General features: G+C 35.3%; 1 protein-coding gene across 1 annotated transcript; it reads right to left on the bottom strand.

Annotated features, from left to right (window-relative positions):
* Positions 1-539: 539 nt before the first annotated feature.
* Positions 540-4,378, bottom strand: LOC120155337. The gene is made up of 6 exons (XM_039166889.1): positions 3,886-4,378; positions 3,716-3,852; positions 2,772-2,907; positions 2,586-2,635; positions 2,065-2,118; positions 540-1,930 (listed from the first exon to the last, which is right to left on the bottom strand). Exons 1-6 carry the CDS (start codon positions 3,949-3,951, stop codon positions 838-840), a joined length of 1,536 nt encoding a protein of 511 aa, XP_039022820.1. The 5' UTR covers positions 3,952-4,378; the 3' UTR covers positions 540-837.
* Between the last annotated feature and the right edge of the window lie 10,159 nt (positions 4,379-14,537).

Genomic DNA, 14,537 nt, shown 5'->3' on the forward strand with positions numbered 1-14,537 from the left:
AACGAATCACTCAATTAATTGGTTGTTACAAATATATTCAATTTGCTGTTAAAATTAAAATAAAATTTAATTCCTCAATTACATTTAGGTAAGTTATTTTATATATTGTTAATTACTAACTCAATTTGTCGATTGTTATAATCATATCATTCAATCGTAATTAAAAGAATTAAGGTGTAATCAAAAGAATTAAGTTTTGTTACAGACTTACATACAGTCTCTGTACTACTTTAACTTCTGAAATTTAATCCTTATACTCCCAATTCTAAGAATTTAATCACATTTATTTCAATTAATAGCACTAATAATATAATTCTTTTCAACTTAATTATTTGACATTTTAATATTCAAAATTTTACAATGTTACCAATTAGATTTTATTTTTACATCAAATAAGTGGATCACCTAAATTTATTGAATAAAAAAAGTAAATTTTAAAGGTCAAAGAGCAAAGGATTTGGAGAACAATTAGACTTTTGTTCTTTAAGTAACATGCTTATAATTATCAACAAATAAACAAACGTAAACTGAACAATGGGGTCGTTCAATAATTGCAAGCAAGCAAAGCTAAAGGAGCCTTCTAAATAGCTGATTTCTCAGCGTTGCCACCATCACCCAGACCAAGTATTGAGCGCGGGCAAGATAACATAATAAATGTAAATCTCATATTTTTCTTAGTTCAGGGAATTCGCCTACTAAACGCTTGTTTCAAGCAGAAATGTCAAATAACTTGGATTCCTTAGTTTAGGGATATCCATAAATGTTGCAAGAAGTTTAGAGGTGAAAAATCAGTGAAAAAAAAAAGAAAAAGAAAAAGAAGCAGAGTGGTGTTTGGACCTAAATCTTGTCATGCAGGTTGACCACCAAGTCGTGGGCATCATCGAGAAGCTTCCAGACGTCGAGATGTCCGGCCATACTATTGCATTCTCTCATTATCTCATCCATGCTACTGTACTTCTCTATTATCATTTTCCTCCTTTGCAAGACACAAGCTGCTATTGCATAAAGCAGAAGATCATCGGTAGGGGGAGCTCGAAGTCTCATCCTCCCCCAAGCAGACTTTGCAATACTGGCACGGATCGCTGCCTGGTCTGCCCAAATCACTTCCCAGAGGCAAAGAGTATGCTCAAAGTTTAACTCCCTTCTGAAAAGAACTATAACCATTCTATACACAAAGAAGCAGTCTTCGGCTTGAAGCTTCTCCAGGTGTCTATATAGATGATTATCCTTACACTTGATAATCTTGGACACGATGTTTAACTGTCTTCTAATGCCCATCTCATCAAGTCGGAAATTGTGACGAGCTCTTTTCATGAAACCTGCAAAGCACCAGAAGGCCTCAGAGTCATCCTCTACCACTGAGATGACGGGAGATACTGCAGCCTGGGACGGGGTGTATACGATCCAGTCGTCATTTGCCCTCACAGCATCAAGGAGGATGATTCTCCTCCATGTGGCAAAATCTTCATCAGTATGGGATGCAGACCTGCCTTCTATCTGGGAGGGAGGGGAACTATCATTATCATCTTTATGAATATTACTTTCCTCGGTTATTTCCGAGGAAAGGAGAGGGGTGTTTTCATGGTCTTCAGAAGAGTCAGAATCAGATGATTCTGTTTCACCAGTACAGGCATCTTGACTACTGACTACACTCTTGCCAACAACTCTCTCCAGAAATGAATCAGAGGATAACAGGGTTGGATGCCTGTGATCATAGAACGGGAGATCAGAATCATCAACCACTGGGCTTCCTCCATCAGTGGAGTGGGACCTACTAACCACATCCTCTAAGCCTGTATAATCAAGAACTTGACTGAAATTTCCAATGTCCTCACTGCAGATGTTTCCAGCAGTTCCCTTCAACTTACCACTCTTCTCAAGACGTTTAAGGATTTGGCGGCACTGTTTCCTCAAGCTTTCATACTCTTTCCTGTATCAGAAAAAAGTAAACAAACAATCCTTCATGAAATTTAAAAAAGATTGGAGAATGAATATTGTAATGTAACAAAGCATTGGCAACCCATCTGTGTGCTAAAGAAGCACAAGAAAGAAAACAAATGATACCGTTTCTGACTTCTATAGGAATCTCTTTCTTCCTTCGAACTGTCGAAGTCATATCTGTTAACCAAGCAGACATCACCGTTAATTGGTTTAACAGGTCATTTATGATCCCACTTCTCAAATGCATAAGAAAACATCTCAAAAATTATGTTTTCTGGATAAGTAATTAACACAACAAATTATTACAAATAAAGAAAAACTCAAGTAGCAAGAGAAAAGGGTACTAAAATGGATGCTTGAGGCATACTAAGCAAATGAATACAAAATACTTCATTCCTCTCCTCTTTCCTTCAGATTTATGTCCACTCAAGGAACACCGACAGTGATTCGAAAGGAGTAAGCACCAAGATATAAACAAAAAGATGACATAGAAGTAAGAATTAAATGTTCAAAGAAAAAGAGGTTTATTTGAAAAGAATCAGGCAACTAGACAGTAGACAGTGATTCAAAAGAAGTTGGTTATAGAAGCAATAATTAAAAAGTTCAAAGAAAGCAAGGTTTATCACAACATATAAGAATCTTACACTCCAAGGAGTAATGGCCACACCTCTGCTCTAATACTAGGATCAACACCCTGCATTGAAGATGCAAAGAATGAATTCTCAAAGAAGCAACGAAATACCAAATATAACAGAATAAACCACATGAAAACTGTAAGAAGATAAGATAAAAGAGAAGGTAAACAAGTCAATGCAAGTTTAATAACACACTCCGCTTCGAATTTTCTTCAGAAACTTGACACCACCATCAACGAGTTTCCCGTCTGCAGTGAACAAATTCTTCCACTGTTTAGGTAGAAGGGCGTGTTTTCTTCTCCTGTGAGACCAAGGTGATTTTAGGCTACCCCTGCAGCAAGAAGAAACAAAACTAATAAATCTTCCGTCAAGATGTAAGCTTATGAATAATAGTTCCTATCATATTGGACGAAGTTAACAAAATACAAGTATAGTTTGCTGGGTTCATGCATGGTATGCGAAAGATACACTATATGAATCCATACACTTACAAAAAAGCAAAGAATCACATGAGGAAACGGAACTTTTGGAACACTCAAGTAATGCTAAAAAGCCGACAGGCAAGCATAAAAAACTCGTTACAAGAGCAATTGCAGCAATTGCAATCGATAGGAGGTTCCATAGTGAAGATATGAAGAAACAAAAATCACAATTCCACAGCAAAACACTTAAAATACAAATGAGAATTTAATTGGGTTTAACCATGTTTTGCTTAAGAATTTGATTCTGAAAGTGACTGTTTCTCCTTCGCAAAAGTTAATCACAACAGTTGACTGGTTTGACCAACACAAATGTTGAAACAGTTGAGGCTTTCAAAAATACTTTGAAACGAATTTGAAAAACGAACCGAATAATAATCAGATTCAGAACCTTTAGGGAGAGGAAGAGACGATGAGATTGGAATCGAACGCTTATTAACAACCTAACAAACATGACGCTGATGGAACTGATTCGACTACTTTCAGATCGGGGATTCAGGTAACGGATGAGAATTATTTTATTTTATTTTATTTTTATAACAAAAATGGAAAAGTCGGAATCTACAAAATCCAAGAAAAAATAAGCAGAAATCTTAATTTAAATATAAGGGAAAGTAAATAAGGTAGTAATTTAAGTTTAACAGGAAAAAGTGAACTCACCGATCAGTTTGAAGTGGTTGGGAAGAAGATGAGGAAGATGACGATGATGAGGGAGATGCAACGACTAATAAAGCCGATCGCAAATGAATCCAAGATAACGATGTAGAAGATGAAGTATTTGACGCCGATGATGAGGAAGATGACGAGGATGAGGATGTTGCTGCTGATGCTGATGATGAAGAAGCCGTGTGACTTCGCCGCAAAGCTTTCATCAATGGTTTCTGTTCCGTAAGCATATCGATTTCTATTTTGCCTACTTTACATAAGTGATATTCAAAACCAATCCAAGCTCCCTGATCGATTTTCCCCCTTTTTCTGTTACCTAAGAGAGTAGGCGACGGTGGCGACGACAGCAAAGCCAGCCACGGAAGTGACAGAGATGACTATACCGAAGTTGACATCACCTAGTTAGAAGAGCAGAATCCGCCGCCACCGGTGCCAGAGTTAGCTCGTCCAAATAGGATCCATTTTCCAAAGCTAGCAGCAACGCGGTCGTCGGATGAGAGAAAAAGCGTGAAAACGACAAAGTAAGCTGAAATGACGGTTAAACCGAAGCTGAAATCCCGATTTGACTTTCGCTTTGGCTCCTGCTACTTCTTCTGGTAGGCAACACGGAAGAAGAAAGCACTACTAACCCATCAACAAACGGAGGATCCGCTTGGATTTATTATTATTAATTATTATTTATCAAAATGAAACAGGCTTTAGTTTTTTGGTTACAGTCAAGTCATTTTATTTATCAATTATAATAAGATAAAATAACTTCAGTAACCGAAAATAAATTATAATATACGATTTTAATTAATTTTTTTTGAATTTGTGAAAATGATCAACAAATTCGCAACACGAACTCCTGTTTCGCAACGTAAATTTATAATTTGCAACGCAGAAGTCAAATTCGCAATACTGAATTTCAAATTCGCAACTGAATTTCAAATTCGCAACTGAATTTCAAATTCGCAACTCGATTTTCGAATTCGCAACAGGTTTTAGTTTCGCAACATAAATGTTTTAGGTGTATAACTACGCAGCAGCAACAACTCATAACCTAAATCCCTAAATCGTAACTCATTCTATCTCCATCTATCACTCTCTCCGGCGACATTCGTTCTTATATCTAACGACATCCTTCCCCATCTCTAATTTTTTTACATAATTTTATTTCTATATAATTTTTCAATGATTTCTCTCCCAAATTATTAACTATCAACTTAATAAAGGTATGTTTTTCTCTAAGTTAGTGCTGATATCTAGTTTATAGCTCGTTTGTTTAGTAAATTAATTTACAATTTGTAGAATAAAATCATCTAATATTGATCATGTTTGGATAGATTTGTATTTTGGAGGGTCATGGGAGAATGTTCATGGTGTTTTACAATATGTGCCTTTACCCATGAATCTTCAACTAAAACTGTCATTAAAAAAAGTTAACTTATGAAACTCTAATGTTACGTGTTGCAAAGAAATTGAATTTAGAGCCTCTAAGTGGATTTAGGCTATCTTATCAGAAAAAAGGTAAAGTTTATTTGTTAACCGACAATGAAGATGTTGAACGATTCATTGCTTACATTAGTGTTTCACAAGATGATGTTACATTATATGTTGTTGAACCTAGAAGTAGTGAAGTTGGGTCAGTAGCGGGTAGTAATCAACTCAGTTCTTCAACCCCAGTTTATAGTGCTCACAATGTACAACGTTGTTATCAACCTCAAAATTTAATGGTTCCACCACAATTTCATCACCAAGAAAATTTTGTTTCACCACATTTCCAATACCAAACACAATCTCAAAACCCACAACCTTTTCCTAATCCAAAACTCAATCAACTTTCAGCACCAAATTCCAGTTTTCGTATTGACCAGTTATACGATTATGAGCCAACAGAAAAAATTGTGAGTACTAGTCAGTACTCAAAATTTGATCTTAGTCAATACCCGGACTTTGATCTTGGTCAATACTCGAATTTTGATGATGTTTCAGAAGAAGAAACAGACCCTACATGTAATGATTTTGATATTGGTCAATATCTGAATTTTGATGATGAAACAGCCGCTGTCGAGGAAGATGTTGTTGATGATAATGAGGAGGAGAAAAAAGAAGAAGAAGTCCCCGAAGAAAAGAAAAAGAAGAAAATGCCACGGGAGTATAACTGGAATATGCCAGAATTACTTTAGATACCGGAAGAAGAGTTGGTAAAGAAATGTGTGGAAGATGACTATCAACTAAAAGTTAACAAATCAAGCAAAGATCGTTTCGAAACAAAGTATATGATTGACAAAAACTGTACGTGGCGTATGATTACAAAGAGGATAAAAGATTGTGAAATGTTTCAAGTTAGAACTTTTATTGATAAACATACATGTCAAGAACCCAAGTTTTTCCTCACCATAGACAGGCAAAAAAGGTGTTGGGTGGTTTTCTGGCTGAGTTAATGTTTATGAATGACAGAGTATATCGGGGACATGAAATTATGACTGACATGAATGCTCGGTTCAAGATTAGTATCTCATATTCTCAAGCTTGAAGAGCCAAATGTTATGCATTGGAATTGTTGAGGGGGTCTCCAGAAGCATCGTTTGCCCAACTACCGGCTTATTGTCACAATTTAAAGCTGAAAAATCCTGGGTCGGTAACTATCAAAACAGATAGAGATTGACGCTTTGAGTGTGTTTATCGCCATTGGTGTTGCGGTTAGTAAATCAATATAATCTGTTGACTCATTTTTGTTAGTTACATGCATTTCACATTTAAATGATTATATTTCTTGTGTATATTATTTTGTAGATTCGTTCGTTTATTACTTGTATGCGCCCATTTATTATAGTTGACGGAGCACATTTGAAAGGTTGATACCTTTGAGTAAACTTATTAGCAGTAGCCATAGATGCTAACAATGGGATACTACCAATAGCTTACGGGGTTGGCAAATCTGAAACCTCTGATTCATGGACATAGTTTATGGGGCATCTTAGGGATTACATAGGTCCTATTAGCAATCTGACAATCATATATGATAGGGAAAACTCAATTGACAACACTGTTAGAAGGTGTTTCCCAGATGCTTTTCATGGACTTTGTGGTGTTCATTTGTACATAAATCTAAATCAGGTCTGCTGGTATAAAAATAATGGACATACTGGAAGGCTGTAATCATAAATGGACATACTGGAAGGCTGTAAAAGCTTATCGGGAAGTGGATTTCAATAAGCATATAAATTGTTTAAGACATGTTTTGCCTCAATGTTCTCAAACACTAGAAGATGTCGGGTTTGAAAGATAGTCAAGAGTACATCAACTTGGAGCAAGATATGGTTTCATGACGTCTAATAGTACAGAATCAATCAACGCTCTAAGTCGTCATTCCTAGAAATTACCCATTACTATGTTAATGGAGTTTTTTCGAGCCTCTATTCAACAGTGGTACTACAAGAAAAGAAACCATGCAAATATTATTTCTTTAAATTCGTAACTTATCATATATTTTACTAAGTATTATTTATTTAAATTTACAAGAATATTGGAACGTCATGTTACACCATGGACTGAAAAAAAGATCACTAAACGTGTTGTGAAGTCAACGTCATGGAGAGTTTAACAATGTTCAAACACTTTGTTTGAAGTATTGGATAATAACTTAAATGGGCTTGTCGATCTAAATGCAAAAACGTGTAGTTGTATGAAATGGCAAACATCTGGTTATCCGTGTGGCCATGTTATAAAAGTTGCTCTTCATCTAAACCAAGATGATTCAAGCGCATACGCTATGGATTGCTACACTACAGAAGTATATCGACAGACTTATGCCGAGATTGTCTACCCTATTCCACATCCTTCTGAGTGGGACATACCGAATGACTTACAAACAATTTTGCCACCAGTCATGGACAGCAGACTACCTGGCCGACCAAAAAATCACGATCATATACCGTCTAAGGGTGAAGAGAAGAGGATATCGACATGTAGTCGGTGCAAGGAAAGTGGTCATACAAGGTTGACCTGTGGATCACTAGTGCCATCACAATCATCTTTTCCTCTACCAAAATATGGATCCTCATTAAAATCCAAAGCTCATATGGTGTCAAGCAAAAGGAAATCAAAATCCAAATCGCAATCAAAATCAAAATTCCAATCACAACCGGCTTCACCTTTTGGGACTTATTAACTTAGGTGATTTTTAAATGCAAACTTTGTATTATGTGTATTTTATGTGTGAATGCATACATTTTCAGTTAGACATTCATTAGTAACTTGAGTTTGAACATTGCTATGATCTGTTCAGTTGTTATCACTTATCAGATTGTTGTCTGTTATCTTTTTGAAGGTGTTTTCCTTGAATTCGCAATGCGAAAGTCAAATTCACGTTGTGATTGTTGCGAAAGTTAAATTCGCAATGCGATAGTCAAATTCGCAATGCGAAAATCAAAATCGCAAACTGAAAATCGCAACGCGAATTTGACTTTCGCGTTGCGAATTTAACTTTAACGTTGCGAATTTGACTATCGCAACGCGAAAATCGCAATGCGAATTTGACTTTCACATTGCGAATTTGACTATCGCAACACGAATTTGACTTTCGCGTTGCGAATTTGATTTTCGCGTTGCGAAAGTGTACCTTTAACAGTCTTTTTTACCTTCAACATAATGCAGATTGAATTTAAACAAATCAACTTTTACAAATCAATGAAACAAGTAAAAAATAATTCTTATTTACACATCAATTAAACAAATCAACTTTTACAAATCAACAAGCAAAAAATAATTTGTATTTCCTCAACCAATCAACTTTTACAAAGAGAATAAATCAATGTAAAATTCAATTAAACAAGGAAAAAAAGTGTACCCCAAACAGTTATTTATGCACAAATACATCAATTTCACGCAGCTCACGTCAAGAATAATGCTCAAACAAACTTTCTACACATCTAAAACCAACAAACAACAAATTATTGAATTCTAGGTACTTAACCAAACATTTTCAAACCAACAAAGAGTATATATGTTAACAACACTTGCTCAAACTTACCAATTGTTTATGCAAACTTTCAGCACGTGAATCCATGTAGACAACGTCTCGCATATATCGCTCGAGCCATAAAATGCCGAAACCATAAGCCTACTGCACCTCTATCTCTATCTGTGGGAGGTAGAAGGTGTTTACTTTCTGTCGTCAAACGCTCCAAGCATATGCATACAAGAGGACCACAATCCCCTCTGGCTCCCTCCATTTGTTGTGGCGCGGTATCGTCTCTGATCATTGTAACTTTGAACTTTTTTGGCTTCTTATTTCCAGAATTAGTCCAATAATTAATCGCGTCCAAGTATTTCGCCAAATGAGCGCTCCATCCCTTACAAATAATATCTCTCAAATCAGACAATGGTATGTAATTCAACATGCTGTCATATACCATTGTCTTCAAGGATGGGAGTTGGCTTCTTATTTCCAGAATTAGTACAATAATCAATCGCGTCCAAGTATTTCGCCAAATGAGCGCTCCATCCCTTACAAATAATATCTCTCAAATCAGACAATGGTATATAATTCAACATGCTGTCATATACTATTGTCTTCAGGGATGAGAGATGAAGCTCGACGAGAAGCCAATGACGACGTTCCAAAACAAGGATAAACACCTGCAATCATAAATAATTGCGCACATCAAATAAATTTTATGAAAACCTTTAAAATATTCAAAAAATAAATACTAACCTTATCGACCTTCCACCACGCAGGATAAAGTTTAGCTTTCCATTACCCAACGTATATGAAGCATCTCTCGGATCCTTCAAGTGAGCTACGTGAAAAGACGTCGGCATAATAGTTCATCGAATATTTCTTATTTTCCTCAATTTCCTTATTATTAGAAGACGTGACACCCATGCATCAATATGATGTTTTATAAAAAAAAATACATATATTAGTGAATTTATTAATAATTAAAAAATAATAATCAAAATGCAATATAAGAAGAATATAAGACTTACCACCCCTAATAAACTAATATATACCGATCATCTTCAACCCTTGCTCCGCTCATGTAGATAAAAATCAACTGCGGTATTAGCCCAAAGGGTATTATCCGTAATTATGTCTGGTAGTGTTTCCCTCTCCTGCTGAGGAATGGTATTGGCCGGTAACACATATGAAAGCCAACTCGTATCCATCATATCGGGCACGAGAGGGGGTTTATCAATATGTCGACATATGACGCCATGTGAATCGGGCTCTTGAACGGCAGGCGGGACCTCTTGAACGATGACAGGGGCCTTTTGAACAGTGGAAGGGGCCTCTTCGATGATGAGAGGGGCCTCTTGAACGATAGGAGGCGCCTCTTGAACGATGATAGGTGCATCGGGCTTCTTCTTACGGAGTCTTGGCACTAGTGGGGTGAACGAATACGTAATGGCACGTACACAACGTCTGATGCGTGAACCCCGTCGTGCAAGAAAAACCCGACATAAAACATCTACCTTATCGGACCGTTGAAAATAAATTAATACATAAATCAGTAAATAAATAAATAAATAAATAAATAAATAATGCTGAAAAAAGGTTATTTGTATTTTTAGTATAGTATTAAACAAATTTACCTCATTGCGTAGAGTATGAACCTCATTCTGCAACGATGAAACAATCTCGCGTAGAGCGACAACCTCATCACGTAAAGTAGATACCTCACCACGTAGCGTACCATTGTCATCACGTAAAAAATCTACCTCACCACGTAAAGATCGAACCTCATCACGCCATGCACCATTGGCTTCACGTAAAGTACCAACCTCATGATGCAAAGCACCGACCTCATCACATAACTCCCCTAACTCATTCCGTGGAGGTGGAGAACAAGGAGATAAATGTCGTGGCCTCTTTGCCGGTCGCCTATCATGAGGTGATGGTGGAGAAGAGGCTCGATGATGTGATGGAATAGGTGATGATAGAGAAGAGGCTCGATCAGGTGATGGCTTCGGGTGTCGAGCTGTAGAATCGGCCCGATCAGGTGATGGCTCTCGAAGTGGGGTGTGCTCATCATCCGTCCCATCAAAAAACCGCTAACTAGCTTGCCACCAATCAGTGGGAAGCTCAGCCTCTGTGGGTGTCAGCCTCTGTAATGGATAGTTGGCCTCCTAACAATATAAAAGCTCAAACAAAGTTAAACATGTACTAGTAATAACTTGTTTATATATGGTATTATTTGTGTGTTAACTTACATCATTCATCGTCGTATATGGGAGTAACTCTTCCCAATCCAACATGCGGATCCTCTTTCAGGTAATAGCCCTAGGAATATCATTTGATTTTTTTATCGCATATGTCTGCATGCTGGGGAAATCCTCAAATATCCAAATCTACAAACAATATAATACACAAACATTAGTAATTGTTAAATAATTAATTATAATTTTGGAAACATTATATAGAAATTCTTACCTTAAAGGCCCAAGTAAAACCTGTCAAAGTGTATTTAGAACCATCGCCCTGCAAACTTTTTCGGTCCTCAAAGGCAGACGACAACTTCTTCCAGGTAGCTTTCCATAGATATGAACCTCACGGAAACATGTTCCATGCATTTAGGTCCTCTACCAATAATATTAGGTCCTTAGAGATAGGTTGTCTGCCCTCTTTGCCTTAAAAGCCGACATACAAAAGTAATAAATGGCATACTCGGACAACATCAAGGTCATCCATCCGAGTAAAACCATCTTTAACAAATAATCTCTTCAAGTCGTCGACGTGTAAACTCGGCTTCGACTTTGCCAGCTCAGGAAAAACCCGAGATAACCATGATGGGCGGGAGATATAACTAGTGTATCGGGTTACATCATCGTGTCCGAAGCGTAGACCAGTGATTAAGCAAAACTCCTCCCTCCCAAAACAAGTATACGTCGGAGGAAAATGAAACCATATCTCTTCATCACCACGTTGTATCCTCTCGGGTAGATCGTTAGTCATGGTCTAAAGAAACAAATGTGTCAACATAGCATCTCCACCCGGATGTTGTACTTTCAGCCATGGCCCGAAGCAAGTATCCTCAAACAATTTTCTTTGTAGAGGTGTAAGCGTAGACGCAATTTTAGTGGCTATGCTTAATTTATTCCTTAAGGTCAATGCAGATGAAAAAAAATTTCTACAAAAACAATAAACATACAAAGCTAGATATACCAAAAACTACAAATTATACACTATAAACAGACAAGATATTTAACAGTGAAAACAAAGCCAAATATGTTTCAAACTAGCACGGTATTCACCCAAGTCATTATTCCATCATAGTTCACAAAACATCAGATAACATTCCAGAAATAAGCACTTATATAAACATTTAAAAGGACAACATATAGGTTTAGTGCAGGTTCAAGGACAACATAAAGAGTAGTAGTTTATTCTTGAAACTTAAATTCGCAACACTGTGAAGTTAGTATTTGTCTTTTGGTTGAAGTAATGCAATTCATTCAAGTTTCAATTTGCAGAATAAGAGTAGTTTCTTAAACTTAAATTCGCAACGCGAAAATTAAAATCGCAACGCGAATATGAAAATCATAGATTTTTATTTTCGCGTTGCGATTTTCATGTTCGCGTTGCGATTTTCATATTCGCGTTGCGAATTTAAGTTTAAAAAACTATTCTTCTGCAAATTGAAACTTGAATGAATTGTATTTCGTCAACAAAAAGACAACAAAGACAAATACTAACTTCACAGGGCAGTATCGGCAGCAACCGAATGAATTTACTAAGCAATCTAAGTGAAATGGTTATAGATTATATATTGAAATTACCAGTAAATTTATCATCAATATCAGACAAATCTAATAATAATACAACAATTTCAAAATAAAAATAAGATATTAAACTAACCCTTGGTGGTTGATTTTCCATTTATGACCGTGAATGGTTGTGAGGGTTGCTCTGAGAGATGGAGATAGACGGATTTCGTCGGAGATGGGGACGAATTTCGTTGGAGATGGGGACGGATGTCGCCGTAGAGAGTAAGAGATGGAGATGAGACTGAGTTGTGATTTAGGGTTTTAGATTATGATTTGCAATAATACTGTTTACATTTGTGTTTCTCAATTAATATTGTGTTTCGAATTCGAAAATAAAATTCGCGTTGCGAAAATAAACGTGCTTTGCGAATTTGACTTCTGTGTTGCGAATTTGACTTATGTGTTACGAATTTTACTTTTGTGTTGTGAATTTGACTTCTGTGTTGCGATTTACAAATTCACGTTGCGAATTTGGAAACTGGGTTGCGAAATAGGAATTCGAATTGCGAATTTGTTGGTCATTTTCGCAAATCTAAAAAAAATTGGTTAAAATCGTATATTATAAGGCATTTTCTGTCACTGAGGTTATTTTCTCTTATAACAATCATGTCATTTAATTTATAGATTGTTATAATCAAAAGACCCAATTATAATAAAGAAGCTAACATTTGTGTTGTGAATTTGACTTCTGTGTTGCGATTTACAAATTCACGTTGCGAATTTGGAAACTGGGTTGCGAAATAGGAATTCGAATTGCGAATTTGTTGGTCATTTTCGCAAATCTAAAAAAAATTGGTTAAAATCGTATATTATAAGGCATTTTCTGTCACTGAGGTTATTTTCTCTTATAACAATCATGTCATTTAATTTATAGATTGTTATAATCAAAAGACCCAATTATAATAAAGAAGCTAACATTTGTTAAACACTTAACAATAAAATGGCATATTTATAATCAATTAATTAAGTGACATATTTATAAATTTTTCAAATTTGGTAATCCACTTATAACCTTACTAATAATTATGGTAAATTACATTCAAAGACACTCATTTATTAGTCAAGTTACAAATGGGTCATTTTTTTCTAAAAATTTATAATTTAATCATTAAATTAAAAATATTTATACAAACAAGTCACTATACCATTAGAAATTGGATGAAATAGGTGACCTTATATAGTAACAGTTTTAATCTTAAAGCTTGTACATTATATCTATTTACTCCTAATTCGAATTATTTTTAAAATATAATCCTTCATATTTAAAAATTCTATCAACTTAATACATTTTCTCTCTTAAATTATTTGTTCTTCAGTGTATTATAAATAGACTATTAAAATAAATAAAATAGATCACATGATCTAATTTTCTTTTCTTTCATATATATTATTTTCATTTGTAGCAATCTATAATAGTTGTGTGAAAGTTCAGATGTAGGCTGGGGAAATCACGATGCTGTTGATACCCATATTATATTACATCCAGTCATCGCAAAACTAACGCAAATAATGGAACAATGTCGCTTCTTGAATTGACTCACCAAACGCTGGACCGCACCTCAGCCCCTACATACAAGATAAATAAATAAAACGATGGAAAAAAAATTCTCTTTTTCCATTAAATTTATCTATTTTTATTTTTTAAAATATTTTATTTAAATTATATTACTAGAAAAATTATTAAATAACAATACATATATAATTTTTATCTTTATTTGTCTTATTTTTTTACACTTGTCAAAATAAGTTAAATTTATCAAACACTTTTTTAAAATAATTATCAGTTATTTTATATTTCTTTCGTCTCATTATTTTTATCATATGTTTAAAAAACACATAGTTATAAGAGATAAATTGAATTAAAAACAACATCAACATTAATATAATAATAGAGTAAATCTCACCACCATGGTTGACACAAGTAATTGAAATTCAGAAATTTAAGTTATTAAGGTCAAATTCGAATTTCACTATCATCACTTTTAATGGACAATCTGTAAAATCTTATATAAATCTCAATTGAGTTTTAAGTATGCTCTGACCCTAGATTGGGGATTCACCC

This window comes from Hibiscus syriacus, unplaced genomic scaffold (assembly GCF_006381635.1).
Source record: "Hibiscus syriacus cultivar Baekdansim isolate YM2019G1 unplaced genomic scaffold, ASM638163v2 tig00111166_pilon, whole genome shotgun sequence".
NCBI lineage: Eukaryota > Viridiplantae > Streptophyta > Magnoliopsida > Malvales > Malvaceae > Hibiscus > Hibiscus syriacus.

Bases quoted from the DNA above. Each gene is read 5' to 3' on its own strand.
- LOC120155337 (XM_039166889.1), bottom strand. From the start codon at position 3,951: ATGCTTACGGAACAGAAACCATTGATGAAAGCTTTGCGGCGAAGTCAC. The intron at 2,636-2,771 runs GTGTGTTATTAA...TCTTCAATGCAG, and splicing joins TGAAGAAAATTCGAAGCGGA to GGTGTTGATCCTAGTATTAG. The intron at 1,931-2,064 runs GTATCATTTGTT...TTTCTGATACAG, and splicing joins TCCTATAGAAGTCAGAAACG to GAAAGAGTATGAAAGCTTGA.